The 14,187-nt window shown below is 38.5% G+C and overlaps 1 protein-coding gene across 2 annotated transcripts in view; it reads right to left on the bottom strand.

The window, feature by feature from the left end:
• Positions 1–758: 758 nt before the first annotated feature.
• RHOBTB3 (Rho related BTB domain containing 3) overlaps positions 759–14,187 on the bottom strand; it is an 87,906-nt gene continuing 74,477 nt past the window's right edge. Inside the window, exons 10-13 of one of the 2 annotated variants that reach the window (XM_025387002.1) lie at positions 13,295–13,461; positions 8,328–8,424; positions 3,947–4,058; positions 759–3,095 (exon numbers count right to left, since the gene is read on the bottom strand). In XM_025387002.1, coding sequence (XP_025242787.1) covers positions 3,077–3,095; positions 3,947–4,058; positions 8,328–8,424; positions 13,295–13,461 — 395 coding nt within the window. In that variant the 3' untranslated portion in view covers positions 759–3,076. Of the gene's footprint in view, positions 4,059–8,327; positions 8,425–13,294; positions 13,462–14,187 lie in introns of both variants that reach the window. The other variant, XM_025387003.1, reaches the window with a different exon arrangement.

Here is a 14,187-nt window from a genome sequence, read left to right as displayed (position 1 = left end):
GCAACCCACCTCAAGCCATAGGAAGAGTTTAAAGTCTGCCAGTACACAATCTTAATGGACAGTCCAGTGTGTCAAGATGGCAGCACCTTTTCTGCCTGCGGGAGGAGTGCTCAAGCAGAAAAGACAGGGCTAAGTTATAAAAGGCCTCATGGCAAAGAGGACTATGGAGGTAACTAAAGGCAATAGGGCTCTTCTATGAAGATGTGTGTCCAGATAAGATCTGTGTGAGGAACATAATTCCAAAGGAACTGTGGAGCCCTTCGTGAGTTTAGTAGGCTTTACTGAAAATTTGGGAACCTGCTAGGGAGGAGCCACATCATTCCATGCACCATCCATTCTCATGGTATGGCTGTCTCATCTCTTTCCCCTCCCTGCCTGGGCTCCTCAGCCCTGGGAAATTCCAGATTCTTTTCCATCTATTATGCAGAGCAGCTTCTCCACTTCCCAAGCCTTGGTCCCAGACAACACTCAAGCCTATAAGGGGCTCACCTCTATGTTTAATTATCAAAGCACTTTTCTAAACAAAGGCAGTTATTTTGCTGAGATAAATTCTGGTCTTGACTGTTAAAGACAATATAAATTTCTTTATCTCATGACACATATGAGTCATCTATAGTATCAGCCACATTCTAAATATTTTATACATAGTGAAAATTACCTGTGAAGCATAATTACGCTTGAGAAATACAAGGCAGCATTCTCCAAATCATTTCAGTATTTCAACATCCAAGGTAAAATAACCACAGGACGCTTCATCGAACTTGTTTTAAAAAAGGTTTATTTGTTACAAAATGTTAAATACTAAAGCTAAAAACATATAAATTCAGGTCAGGCTATATTAAAATACACACATACCCTTCTTTGCAAAATTATTAAAGGTTGAATTAAACAGATGCTTTAAATAAAATAAAGTACTCTTTGAGGACATTTTTGTCAGATTAACTATAACAGTGTAGTGTAGTTTTTAAAATTGCAGTTGAAAAGTTTAGCTGTCTTGGAAGTCAAATTTATCCAATTGTTCAGACTTCTGTTACTACTCAATATGAAGCCACCATGCTGGCTTGGACGGGATTAATTTCATTCATGTTATGGAGAGTTCTACATTACAAATCTAGTCTCCTATAATATGAACAGTGAGCAGTCAGAAATACACAAAGGGTTAAATAGGGTAAAGACTCTGGCCAAGAAAGGAAAGGAAAGTTCTACCACAGTGTCTTCTCTAATTAAAATGCCTGGGAAATAGATGGAAGCAGAAACCACCACAAAGCACATACCCATCTAGAAATAATCTTTCAGTTAAAAAACAACGCTCAAAACCAGCACTCATTTCTCTAAGATACAAGTATTTTACAATTTCTTGTTATATTGAGTTAAATGTACTGACGAGTCTATATGCAAATGGGTTTAAACACTAATTTGATTTCTCTTCTGACTAGCTCTGGAGAGCCGTGACATCTGGGTGTTGGTGTCACTTACACAGGTGGTAAAGAACTTTCATAACAAAACTACACGCTCCGCACCAACTGGGCACCAGCTTCCAAACCCAACTCCACTTCAGGTCAAACAACCTTAAGGAACTACCTATAGTCTAGTTAAACATTAAATAGTATTTTCAAAATACCTTTTTTTGCTTTGCAACTTACATTTTTCAATTTCCTAGATTAAAAGTTACTGAGTTTGAACTTTAAATGCCGTAATTTATATAGGTGAGAATATGCTCATGAAAAACAAAAGGCTATTATTGCATTTTAAAAGTCTTAAATGTGAATGAATTTCGAGAAATCTACCACAGTATCTATTTTTTACAATGCTAATCCTTGTCAAATGGGATTTGCCGGTGGTTGATTAACTCAAGTGATTAAAATACAAAAGACATAAAATCAATTTCAGTAATCTTCACTGATACACCCTTATTAAAATCTGCCCAATTAAAATGTTTCCTGGAATATATCTATAGGGAATTTTTAATGTTTCACTTTGGTTTCTTTTTCTTTTTTTTTTTTTTTTTTTTTGAGATGGAGTTTCGCTCATCATCCAGGCTGGAGTGCAGTAGTACGATCTCGGCTCACTACAACATCCACCTCCCGGATTCAAGCGATTTTCCTGCCTCAGCTTCCTGAGTAGCTGGGATTACAGGTGTGTGCCACCACACCCGGCTAATTTTGTATTTTTAGTAGAGACAGGGTTTCACTATGTTGGCCAGGCTGGTTTTGAACTCCTGACCTCAAGTTATCCACCTGTCTCAAGACTCCCAAAATGCTGTTATTACAGGCCTCAGCCACCATGCCTGGCCTAATGTTTCACTTTGGCAGTGTTGGTATACACACAAGGGCTAACGGTATGGGGTCCCAACAATATACTATAAAACCATTTAGTCAAAATTTTGAAAAGTTGGAAAAACTGTGTGTATTCTAAAGTCACTGGAAATTAAAAGAAAAACATATTCCAGTACTGACTTACAGATTAAAATGATGCTGACAATAGACAGTAATCTGTTTTTCCATCTCTAGGTTTGTGAGTTTCTGATATAATTATTTCTCTATACATGTGATATGAAAGAAAGAAACTATCATTCTGTCCTCTATCCCAGTCCATTCTCCCTCTACATAACAAGCCTTTGACTTATATCCTTTCTTTGAACTTACTGTGTAATCTTAGAGGACAACATTCATGCTACTCTTTATCAAATAATCTTGTAGTCCTTGAGAAGAATTCAAAGAATTTAAGCCACTGACGTCCTAATCTTGGTAAATAACACTAAAAAAAATTCTTGAGCCAACTTCAGTAGCCAATTCTCTACAGAGCATCTTTCTCTGAGAGCATCTTTATATATGTGTATTAAAGTTAGGCTGGTTAGTCACTCTTACCAACCTCCTGGTCTTACAAAATGATCAAGAAAGTATTTGTTCATCTATGATAGAGCAAGAACTGTGACTGTTTTAAAGCTAAGACAACACAACACATTTCTCCCTTGCCAGCCGAGGTGGCAGTGGGGGCCCGGGGTGGTTCAGACCTCCCCAAAGGCAGGAATTTTTACTATGTTCTCTTCCCTCCGGTGAGCCTCCTTCTCTTCCCTTTATATCAGTGCCTCTTTTCTGCTCAAACAGAGAAAGCTGTTTGAGCAAGAAAACATAGGATATTTCCTGCCAGGAAATAGACATAATTTTGAGGGCTCAGCACAAAATGAAATCATGGGACCCTTCTTCAAACATCATTAAGAATTTCCGCCATAGCAGAGCCTTGAACCAAGTGCGGGGTCCTTCTAAGTGTGGGCCCTGTGCTGCTACACAAGTTACATGCTAAGAAAGCCAGCCCTGCCTAGGTTCCCTGCCTACTCAGATTGCCAAAAGGAGACAAAGTGGCTCAGTTGGGTTGTCCAGGTGAAAAGCAGAAGTTTTTTTATGATGATTCAAACACTGTCACCAATTGGGAACCAAGTGGCATTTCACTTTCCAAGGGGCAGGTAAATTACTATTCCTAAAATCTCATGTTGGACTGATTGGTTTTCCCCCAGATTTCTCATTATACAAATAGTTATGCTGGGTCTTTAAATGCCCCTTATTTTAATACAGCAATTAATCAGATATGATAAAATTTCTGTATTAATCCTATATAATTTTTTTTTTTTAAACTTAAGCACTTCTTAACTGAGAGGGGTCTAAATATCACTAAAGCAACAGGACATCTTTAAGGGAAAACATAGCTGCAAAACAGCTTTGCATGCTAGAGTGAAAGCCTTAGTTTTAGCCTATGGTATATTTTGTTCCCTTTTTAAGACCACAATGGTAGTTTTTTCCCAAAGAGAACTGATGAACATATTAAGCTATATGGTAATTTTTCTAACACCCACATTGGTTTCAGTCGGAAGAGTTTTACTGGAATCTGGAAGTATCCCATTCTTCATAATAATAAAAAAGAAATGCAGTATATAAAAGCTCCAGGTTACATTACTAAGCAACGACATTTCCGGGAGTGAATATACTTCCTGTATTCCGCAAGCTGCTTCAAGTACATATTCGACGGCCATCTGTGCTTTTCAACAAAACTGCGTTCCTCCACTGAAGTGTTAAGAAAAAGAATGTTAATTGAATGTTTTATTGTGGATCAATTAAGATATCAGCTATTGATTTCCTCTTTAATAGATGAGATTCAAGCTCTGTGATACACCTCCTACCATTCTCGCAAGCTTTCCCAAACAATTTACTACCATTTTGGTTAAATTAGTATCAGGATTTAAGTTATGATGTGACTTACAATTATACACATTTTGTCCACTACTTTGAGTAGTAGTTGATTATTTTCCTTTTCTTTTTCTTTTTTTTTTGAGATGGAGTCTCCCTCTGTCACCCAGGCTGGAGTGCAATGGCATAATCTCAGCTCACTGCAACCTCTGCCTCCATGTTTCAAGCAATTATCCCACCTCAGCCTCCCGAGTAGCTGGGACTACAGGTGTGTGTCACCACACCCAGCTAATTTTTTGTATTTTTAGTAGAGATGGGGTTTCACCTTGTTAGCCAGGATGGTAGATCTCCTGACCTCGTGGTCCGCCCGCCTCAGCCTCCCAAAGTGCTGGGATTACAGGCATGAGCCACCATATGCCTGGCTTTTCTTTTTCAATAAAATGTTTGTTTTTCCTGGATATGACAGATTTTTTTTTTTTCAATTTATAATACTTAGTTTTCTTTGTAGCTAACTTAGTCTTCCAAAATCCTTCAAGTCTTCTCAGTTGTGCTTCCCACCCAGCCAGTCATCAGATAAGCTGTTCTTTCCTGTTGCTGTTGCCCTGCCTGCTTTCTGGACCTGCTTCCTGCCTTGGGATTGGATCCCCCCATTCTTGAACTCCAGGTCCTTCGCTTTGTTCATTCTCTAGTTTTGGTGAAGCACAACTGTCAGAGGCATTTGAACCACAGCAACTGCATCTTGAATAAGGGCTGGGGACAATGAGGCTGAAACCTACTGGGCTGCATTCCCAGACAGTTAGGCATTCTAGGTTACAGAATGAGATAAGAGATTGACACAAGATACAGATCATAAAGACCTTGCTGGAGATCAGGCGTGATGGCTCATGTCTGTAATCCCACCACTTTGGGAGGCCAAAGTGGGCGTATTATTTGAGGTCAGGAGTTCGAGACCAGCCTGGCCAACATGGCACAACCCCCGTCTCTACCAAAAAAAAAAAAAAAAAAATTAGCTGGGTGTGGTGGTGCACACCTATAATCCCAGCTACTGAGGAGGATGAGGCAGGAGAATCTCTTGATTCTCCATCTACTGTTTAACCTCATCTATTATAATTCAGATTAATAAGGTCTTGATTCAGGCTGCAGGATCATACAAACTAGCTGCTCAGCTCTAAGTTTCAACAGGAAGCAAAGGTGACGTGAGGCTACTCCCTCAGTAAATATCAAAAACCAGAGAAAAGTTATTACAGATGAGCTCTGGCAGCCAGCAAAACAAAACAAAACAAACAACCCCATAATACAGAACACATAATATTGAGCTAAATTAAACTGTGAGAATAATGAATCCGTAAATGCCAAGGGTAACATATTCCTGTGCACTGCTGTTTGTGTTCATGAGTCCAGTATATAAAAACCTAATACTTAATGACGTTTTAACTGTGTTCTGATGTATCTGTGCCTGTACTGACATGACATCTTTTCCAGTCTCACTTTTTGATTTCTAAACATGTCTAAAAATGAAAAATTCTCAGTCAACAGAAAACAAGTTGTAGAATTCCAATAATAATTTGAGAACTTTTGAAACTGAAGATGGGCTGTTCTATAAGGAAGCCGTAGAGTGACTGTGACAAGAACCTTTCCCAACTTCAAGTCACCGTGTGCAGCAGGCCAAGTGTAAAGCACTGGAGAGAAGTGACTGTGACCCTCTGGAGAGGGCATACTTCTTTAGGTGGGCCGCCAGTGCCAAGCCACATGTTGCCACTAGGAAGATGGGCCTGGGGTAGCCAGATCTTCCAGTTTTTCAAAAGAAGCCATAAATATGGCATTTTAAAATACCAGCACTATATATTTTTAACTGTGGGGTCCAAATAAAACACGTTGGCAGGCTACACCTAAACCATAGACAGCCAGTGAGTAACTATTGATTTAGACAATTAAATTCTCCCTTATCCAAAAGGCGCCTTTTTCCTCTGCCCAAGAGGATGACACCTCATAGCAGGTCCCTGGACAGGAAGAGGCACTGCAAAATGAGAGTTCTCATGATTCCCTTTTAATTCCCATCAAAGGAACAGAAGGCAACATCAACACAGCCTCTCCTCCTTAGCCTGCCACCTCACATCACACTGGAAGCCCTGCTTTGCACCATGCCAGATGTCATAACATACTTTATAGGCAATTGAGGAATACCACATAATGAAAATTCATAACTAAAAGGATTTATAGAGCATCTTTCTCCCAAAGTTGTAATAGTACTCCATATATACCACATATCTATACAAGATAGTGAGTAGAAAATAATCTTATTCTTCTTTTACAAATAAGAGTGACCTAAGGTAGCATAATGAAAGTGGATCCAGGACTACAGTGCAATTCATTTAACTTTTAGCTAGTTTCTTAAATAACTATAGAAGCAGCTACTTAAAGAATAACTGGACGGGGCGCGGTGGCTCACGCCTGTAATCCCAGCACTTTGGGAGGCCGAGGTGGACGGATCACAAGGTCAGGAGATCAAGACCATCCTGGCTAACACGGTGAAACCCTGTCTCTACGAAAAATACAAAAAAAAAAATTAGCTGAGCATGGTGGTGGGCGCCTGTAGTCTCAGCTACTCGGGAGGCTGAGGCAGGAGAATGGCGTGAGCCAGGGAGGCGGAGCTTGCAGTGAGCCGAGATGGCGCCAGTGCACTCCAACCTGGACAACAGAGCAAGACTCCGTCTCAAAAAAAAAAAAAAAGAATAACTGTAGAAGAATGTTCCTTCTGACAGCAAGCATACACAAGCCTTATCTTTTTATGAACCAACTTTGTTTTTTCCTTGCACAAAGTACCTAGCTAATTAATACTTGTTGTTTTGTTTTGATGTGATTATGCTTCTCTACTGTACTAATAGTTGACTTATGTAAGGAGGCTCCCAATAGACATATAATGTTTGCTGACTGGCTGAATACATCTCCTAAAAACTGATTGTGTGTTCCTGGGTTTCCTTTAACTGTACAACAAGTAGCTGAATACAAACAAGAGATTTTTACTTTTTTTTTCTTTTAGAGACGGGGTCTCGTTATGTTGCTCAGGCTGGACTCAAACTCCTGGGTTCAAGTGATCCTTCAGCCTCAGCCTCCCAAGTTGGCTGAGATTACACCGAGGTAGAATTACCATCTTGACCACATGATTTTTATGTCTTTTACCAGCAAAGTCTTTTTTAGGATGTATAATTTTAGGTAGAACTCAAGATATGAAACAGATAAAGTGGAAGTACTCTGACTGAAGAAGGAAGGGAAGAGTCCAAGAGCTTACATTTTAGCGTTCTCTTTCCCTTTCCCTTACTCCCTCTCTCTCTTCTCCTCACCCACTCCCTACCTTCTGCCCCCCACCCTAGAAGTCACTTCAGTTATCTGCACGGAGATTTGTTTGTCCAGAGTGTGAAACTCCTCGAAAAGGTAATCTTTCACTTCCTTTTCTTTTTAGCTCAAATTTTCCTTGAGTCTATGCTAGAAAATAACATGAGCAAACCATTGCATCTAAACTGTCAATTCTGACAACTACTATATTTTCATTTTTTTCTTTTTATGCAGTACTCAGTAGTTCACACTTTGGTTTTAATCTTTATAATTTACCTTAGAAAGCATATTACATGTACTCTCAGGAAGTTTCACAACATTCTTTTATATATGAAAAACCATTATTGCAAATATAATGGACTCCCATATAGATATACTCAGTAAATACAGATATCCAGTACAATAAAGCTATATATCATATAGTTAACAAGAGTTAAATTTTTAAATCTGTACTGTCTAAACTTTGCTACTAACTTAGGTAGTCACAACTAAGGTATCATTTTTCACAAGCAAATGCCACCTGAGGACACATTTTGTCACCTTATCTATTTCAGGGAAAGAAAATGTGTTTAAAAATGGATGGGAGCTATAAAATAATCATTAGAAAACTTCTTGTGTAACACAGGTTAAGCCGCTTATGTAACACAGGTGACTATAAATTGTTTCCATAATTACCACACTGCATAATTTACAAGAAATTTATTACATTGACTATTCTTATTTTGCTAAAAGCACTACTTCTACAACTTATGTCTCAAATCTAAGAACAAAGAACATAAAGTTTTCTTTTCAAAATAGAAATTGGCAATCTACCTGAAAGATCCTGAAATTCAGGCTTCTGACTGAAGATGAGGTAGTTAGTAGCAATGAAATGAAGTAGCCAGGTTGAAAGGCAATCAGAGTGGTGAAACTGCAAGAAAAATGAAAAGTGAAACAACATTGCACATAATGGCCACCAGTGTGATGATCAGATCAAGAGAACGGCCTGGGAGCAATCACGGAGAGCCCATATTCATGTTTCATGTGCCTTTACCTGATGCAGCTTTCAGTCTACTGTGACAGCAGACAGGATGAGGGAGCACTATTAACAGATAATGTTAAAAGTACATTCTTGGAAGAAGCCAAACCAACAGCGAATAACAATCTATGGCTGCTGGAGTGGCCAAACATCTTTAAGCAATGCATGGCTGCATCTGTTTGAGGTTCTTGACGATTTAATTTAAGCTTTTAATCTAAAGCCACGGACGTCACTAACTGCACCTGTATCTGTGTAGCAGATGATGGTGAGCAATGTTGAAACAAGTTCACCTGAGGAGCAAGTCAAAACATATTTTGAGGAGGAAACACCATCGGTCGAAGGCATGGGTTTCAATGTGTAAATGTTTCTAAGAGAGAGCTGTGTCTAAATATTTGCTTCTAATGAGATGTACAGTAAACTGAGCAGGATTTCCAGCTCCATTCTCCTCATTCAGAGTTCCAACAGCTGCTAATGGAGGGAAAACTCCAAGCAAGCAGGCCACCGACATCATCACCTTGGTGTCCATGCACTGGCACTCACTGATCCATCCAACCACCAACACAGATGACAGTAACTTGCTGGCAGGCAACTTGGGTACATGAGTATAGAACTCTTTTTTTTATTATTATTGTGGTATAATATGTATAACACAAAATTTACCATTTTAACAATTCTTAAGTGTACAGTTAAGTGTCATTAATAAGTACATACACATGGTGGGGCAACCCAACACCACTATCCATTTCCAGACCTTTTCTATCACCCCAAAATGAAACTCTGTACCATTAAACAGTTTTCTCCCTATCCCTACCAGGTCCTAGCACCCACTGCTTTACTTTCTGTCTCTGTGAATTTCACTATTCTAGGTACCTCATATAAGGGAAATTGTAAAATATTTGTCCTTTTATGATTGGCTCATTTACGGTAATATTTTCCAAGTTTCATCCATGTTGTAGCAGATACCAAAATTTCATTCCTTCTTAAGGCTGAATGATATCCCATTGTACATATATACCACATTGTGTTTATCTCTTCACCTGTCAATGGACATTCAGGTTGCCGCTACCTTTTGGCTAAATATAGCTCTTCTAAGGAGATGCAAAAATATTACGTAAGCAACAAGTAATGCTAAATTGAAGAGTGATTAGTAGTCTCATACCTTAATGAAAACAACTCAAGGATTTGCTTTTTTTTTTTTTTTTTAAAGCTGTATAGTGTGAGAGTATTTAAACACATATATTCACAGGTCCCTGTTATTTTCATTACATAAAATCAGAATTTTTGAACTGGAAATAACTTTATAGTTTATCTAATCCCACGTAACATTTTAACAGTTTTTTCTCCCCTTATCTTTTAGCAGATGAATGTGTGCAATCTCAAGGGAACAGAGTAAGACCCTTCAGCTTTTTCAAGAAGCCACCACTACTATTAGATGATTAACCCAGAGCAGATAACAAAACACCAGGAAGTTAGGACATTGCCTTAAGGGCTGTGATTGAGAAGGAAAAGGGAGGTCACAGAAATAAACAGCTGGCCACAAAAGCATGCTTAAAAATGAAGAATTTTCTTTTTGAACAATATTTAATATTAATTTTAAGATATTACAATTGTGGACTCTTTTGCAAACAGTCCACACTCAATTTTTAAATTTGTTTTTAATCCCTAATATTAAATACAGGTGATCGCAAGACTTGATTATGAGAGAAATGAAGTCCAAAATGGTTAAGGAGATAGTAGGAGAAGACCTAGAGACTTTAAATACATTCCCTTCTATAAACAGAAGTGTTGATGAATGAATTCATCTCAGCTTGGAGGCAAGTATTCAGCTGTCACAGATCTGGAATCTGCCCCGTCATGTGGCTCCATTTTAGCAATGTGGATGGAAGATAAAAGTTGTCATGCTTTTGTAACTCTTTTGCAAAGAGTCCACAATTATAATATCTTAAATCTTATTATATTATCCAAAATATCTTAAATACAGTAGGATGGATGACACAACTGAATAAGCTTTCTGCTTTCAGGAATGAAAGAATTAAGGAATGAGGAATTGGTAGCACATGTAGAAGTTTGGGAAGTAGATTTCAACACAGCAGTCCTAGCTGATGTACAGACCTGGCCCAGATTCATAATCTAGGGCCTCTGTAACAGGAATGGAATATGTCTCACTGTAAAAACTAGGTTTTAGAAGGATATGTGTTGATGTAAGAAAATGGGTTCAAACTGAAATAAGCAACAGAATTGTTAAAAAGGCATTAAAAAGCCATAAGCCAAATGCAATAGAACGTAACAGCTACAAGGAGAATGTGGAGAAAACACCCATAAACTCAAAAGAAAGTACCCAGAAACTCTCAGAAGTACAACTTGTAGCTTCAGGTAGCCAAATATTAATATATAGATTATAAATAAGAAGATGCATTAAAATTTTTAATACGAGAATAAATACAACTTCATAGGAATCACCAAAGTTTAAACAGGGTTTAAACAGGAGTAGAGATAAGGAATCTGCATCTCAACTCTTGAATTTTAAGAGTCCTCCTTGATGGAAACCTGAAGGTAAATCATAGTAGAGATCTGAGAGAGGTTAGGGGAAAACGGACAGAGAAGTGAGAGAATACCCACACTGCTCATCTATCTAAGAAAGTATGAAAGATGTTTCCTGACACACAGCACAAAACTCGCAGAGTGATCAGAAATTTTGATTATTTGGAGAGCTACTGGGAGTCTAATTCTGCTAAAAGACAATTTCACTCCTAAAAGTCATAGAAATGGCAAGAGAAAAGTTGACCAAATTCTGACCAACAGGGTGAACTGGCTGGTGAGGTGAAACCTCAAACTAGGAACTTCAAAGAAAACTTGGGAAGAAAACTTCTGTTATCTGGAATTCACAACTGCCAAATTAGGAACCACCGGGAAAAGAATAAAGGAAAACTGGTAAATTTAGGCGTAATCTTAGAAAATAAAAAGTCTTCAGAAACCAAATTCAAAATGAGCTGGTATCTTAGATTGTTTTAAAGTCAAGGGGAAAAGATAAAGATAATCACAGAGTCAGAAACCACAGAATCAGGGAAAACAAGGGAAGAATTTCTGACAGTGCAATGAAAAATGATTCTGATGAGGAACCAAATGTAGAGGGGCAGAGAGGAGAGGCACCTCAAGAAATCAATGGGACCACACGGGAAGTTCTCTTATACATAAACAATTTAAGAGGATACTAAAAGATAAGGAAAAAGAAACTTGTGTCCAATTTTTTAAAAAGTATGAACAACTTGTTAGTATAGTATGAAAATGATACATCAAAAATGAACTGAGATTGTGAAACTAGTAGAAAGAATTTAAAAACTTGTAAACTAAATTTGGAGGGGAGCTATTTATTTATCATGAGATGAATGTAAATATATTACAAAGAGAGATCAGTGTTACTCAATTTTTAAATTTGTTTTTAGCCCTAATATTAAATACAAGTGATCATAAGACTTGATTATGAGAGAAATGAAGTCCAAAATAGTTAAGGAGATAGTAGGAGAAGACCTAAATGCTTTAAATAAATTCCCTTCTATAAACAGAAGTGTTGATGAATGAATTCATCTCAGCTTGGAGGCAAGCATTCAGCTGTCACAGATCTGGAATTTGCCCCATCATGTGGCTCCATTTTAGCAATGGAGATGGAGACAAAAGCTGTCATGCTTTTGTAACCCTGGATGTCAAAGTTCATAGGTATAGATATGTTGGATGCCAGAAAATATTTCAAGAATTACTGACACTCTGTAGTGACTGAACAAATATATTCCTGTGAAAAAAATCTGGAGGGCTCAGCTTACCACAAGTTGAGTACACAAGAGAATGCCATAACCACCACAAGTCCTGAAACTGTCTGGGGCAGTGGATGGAATGGCAGAATGGCCAACGGTAGGATGGCCCATCTGAATAAGCTTTCTGCTTCCAGGAATGAAAGAAAGTGGGAATGAGGATTTGGCAGGTTTCTGACCGTGAGCATATCTAGGGGTTTGGGAAGTAGATTTCAACACAGTAGTCCTAGTTTATTTACAGACCTGGCTCCGATTCATAATTTAGGGTCTCTGTAACTGCAGTTACTTAAAATTAACTTAATTATGTAACCCCCCGACCCCCGTTCTCTAAAATCAGTAATGACACAATTACTGAAAACAAAAGACTCTGAGCTTATAAGAGGCCCAGAAGCAGCATGTATATATACAGCAGTGATTGCTAATACAGTGAGACATGAAAACAAAAGGCATTCTGCAAGGATAAATGAGGCACACCAGTATCTCCTACATACAACTGAAACTTCAAAACATGTTCATTATATGATGAAAAAATGAAGAAGTAAATGAGTTTAACTTAACCATCGCTATCAGCATATATGGGCCAATTCTGTCATTTTCCTTTTAGGAACCTGAAGATGTGATTGTTTGGGGAAATTCAATGTAAATTCTATTTCCTACAATGCCTATGTGACACAGTATAGCCACACATTCAAATGACTTTGCTACGGGCCACTATTTAGTTAAAAAAATTCCATGTCTGGACATTTTGCCTCCTTATAAAGGGACTGCGCACAAACCCTAATGCTTCAAAATTATCTAGCCAGATAAACTGTTGTGAAGGCACTTTAGCCTCATTCGCGAAACTTCCAAACTAAGACTAGTATTAATGTATGATTAAAAAGGAGAAATTTTAAAATAGTATAATTTAAAAACTATTTTATAAGAAATTAGGCTGTCAGATACACAGAGTCAATTACCTTGGCCTTTTTGAGCAGGTCAACTATATCAAGGTTCATGGATGCCAGTTCCCTGCTTGGCATGCTCTGCAGCTGGGTAATGATGAACAGCTCACAGATGTGCTGCAGTCTGGACACTTGGTACATCTCGGCACAGATCAGGAGACACATGGCCTGGAATATGCCAGCTGATGAGAAAAGGGGCATGAGAGAAAGTGGATGATAAAACCATTTCTTTAATGACCTAAACACACACACACACACACACACACACACACACACATACACACACCCAAAAAAACAACAATTAAAAAAACATGCTGGCCGTATCATCCGCCATAGAATAGAATACTTAGGAAAAGCCTCAAGGGAGCCAGCATTCTGCACGTTTACTCCATTTTATCTTTTTTTCTTTGTAGAGACAGGTCTCACTATGTTGCCCAGGTTGGTCTTGAACTCCTGAGCTCAAATGATCCTCCCACCTTGGCCTCCCAAAGTGCTGGGATTACATATGTGAGCCATCACACCCAGCCTATTATTCCATTTTAAAAAGAAGGCCGGGCTCAGTGGTTCACGCCTGTAATCCCAGCACTTTGAGAGGCCGAGGTGGGCAGATCATGAGGTCGAGATCAAGACCATTCTGGCCAACATGGTGAAACCCTGTCTCTACTAAAAATACAAAAAAATTAGCCAGGTGTGGTGGCGGGTTCCTGTAGTCCCAGCTACTAGGGAGGCTGAGGCAGGAGAATCACTAGAACCTGGGAGGCGAAGGTCGCAGTGAGCAGACATTGTGCCACTGCACTGCAGCCTGGGTGACAGAGCGATACTCCATCTCAAGAAAATAAAAATAAAAATAAAAATAAAATAATAAAAAGAATCCATTTTTAAGCCTTCATACTCAGAAGGGAACCTAT

The sequence above is a fragment of the Theropithecus gelada genome, chromosome 6 (genome assembly GCF_003255815.1).
Source record: "Theropithecus gelada isolate Dixy chromosome 6, Tgel_1.0, whole genome shotgun sequence".
In the NCBI taxonomy this organism is placed as follows: Eukaryota; Metazoa; Chordata; class Mammalia; order Primates; family Cercopithecidae; genus Theropithecus; species Theropithecus gelada.
Note: the sequence above shows the minus strand (reverse complement) of the source record. Positions and strands in the feature narration are given on the sequence as shown.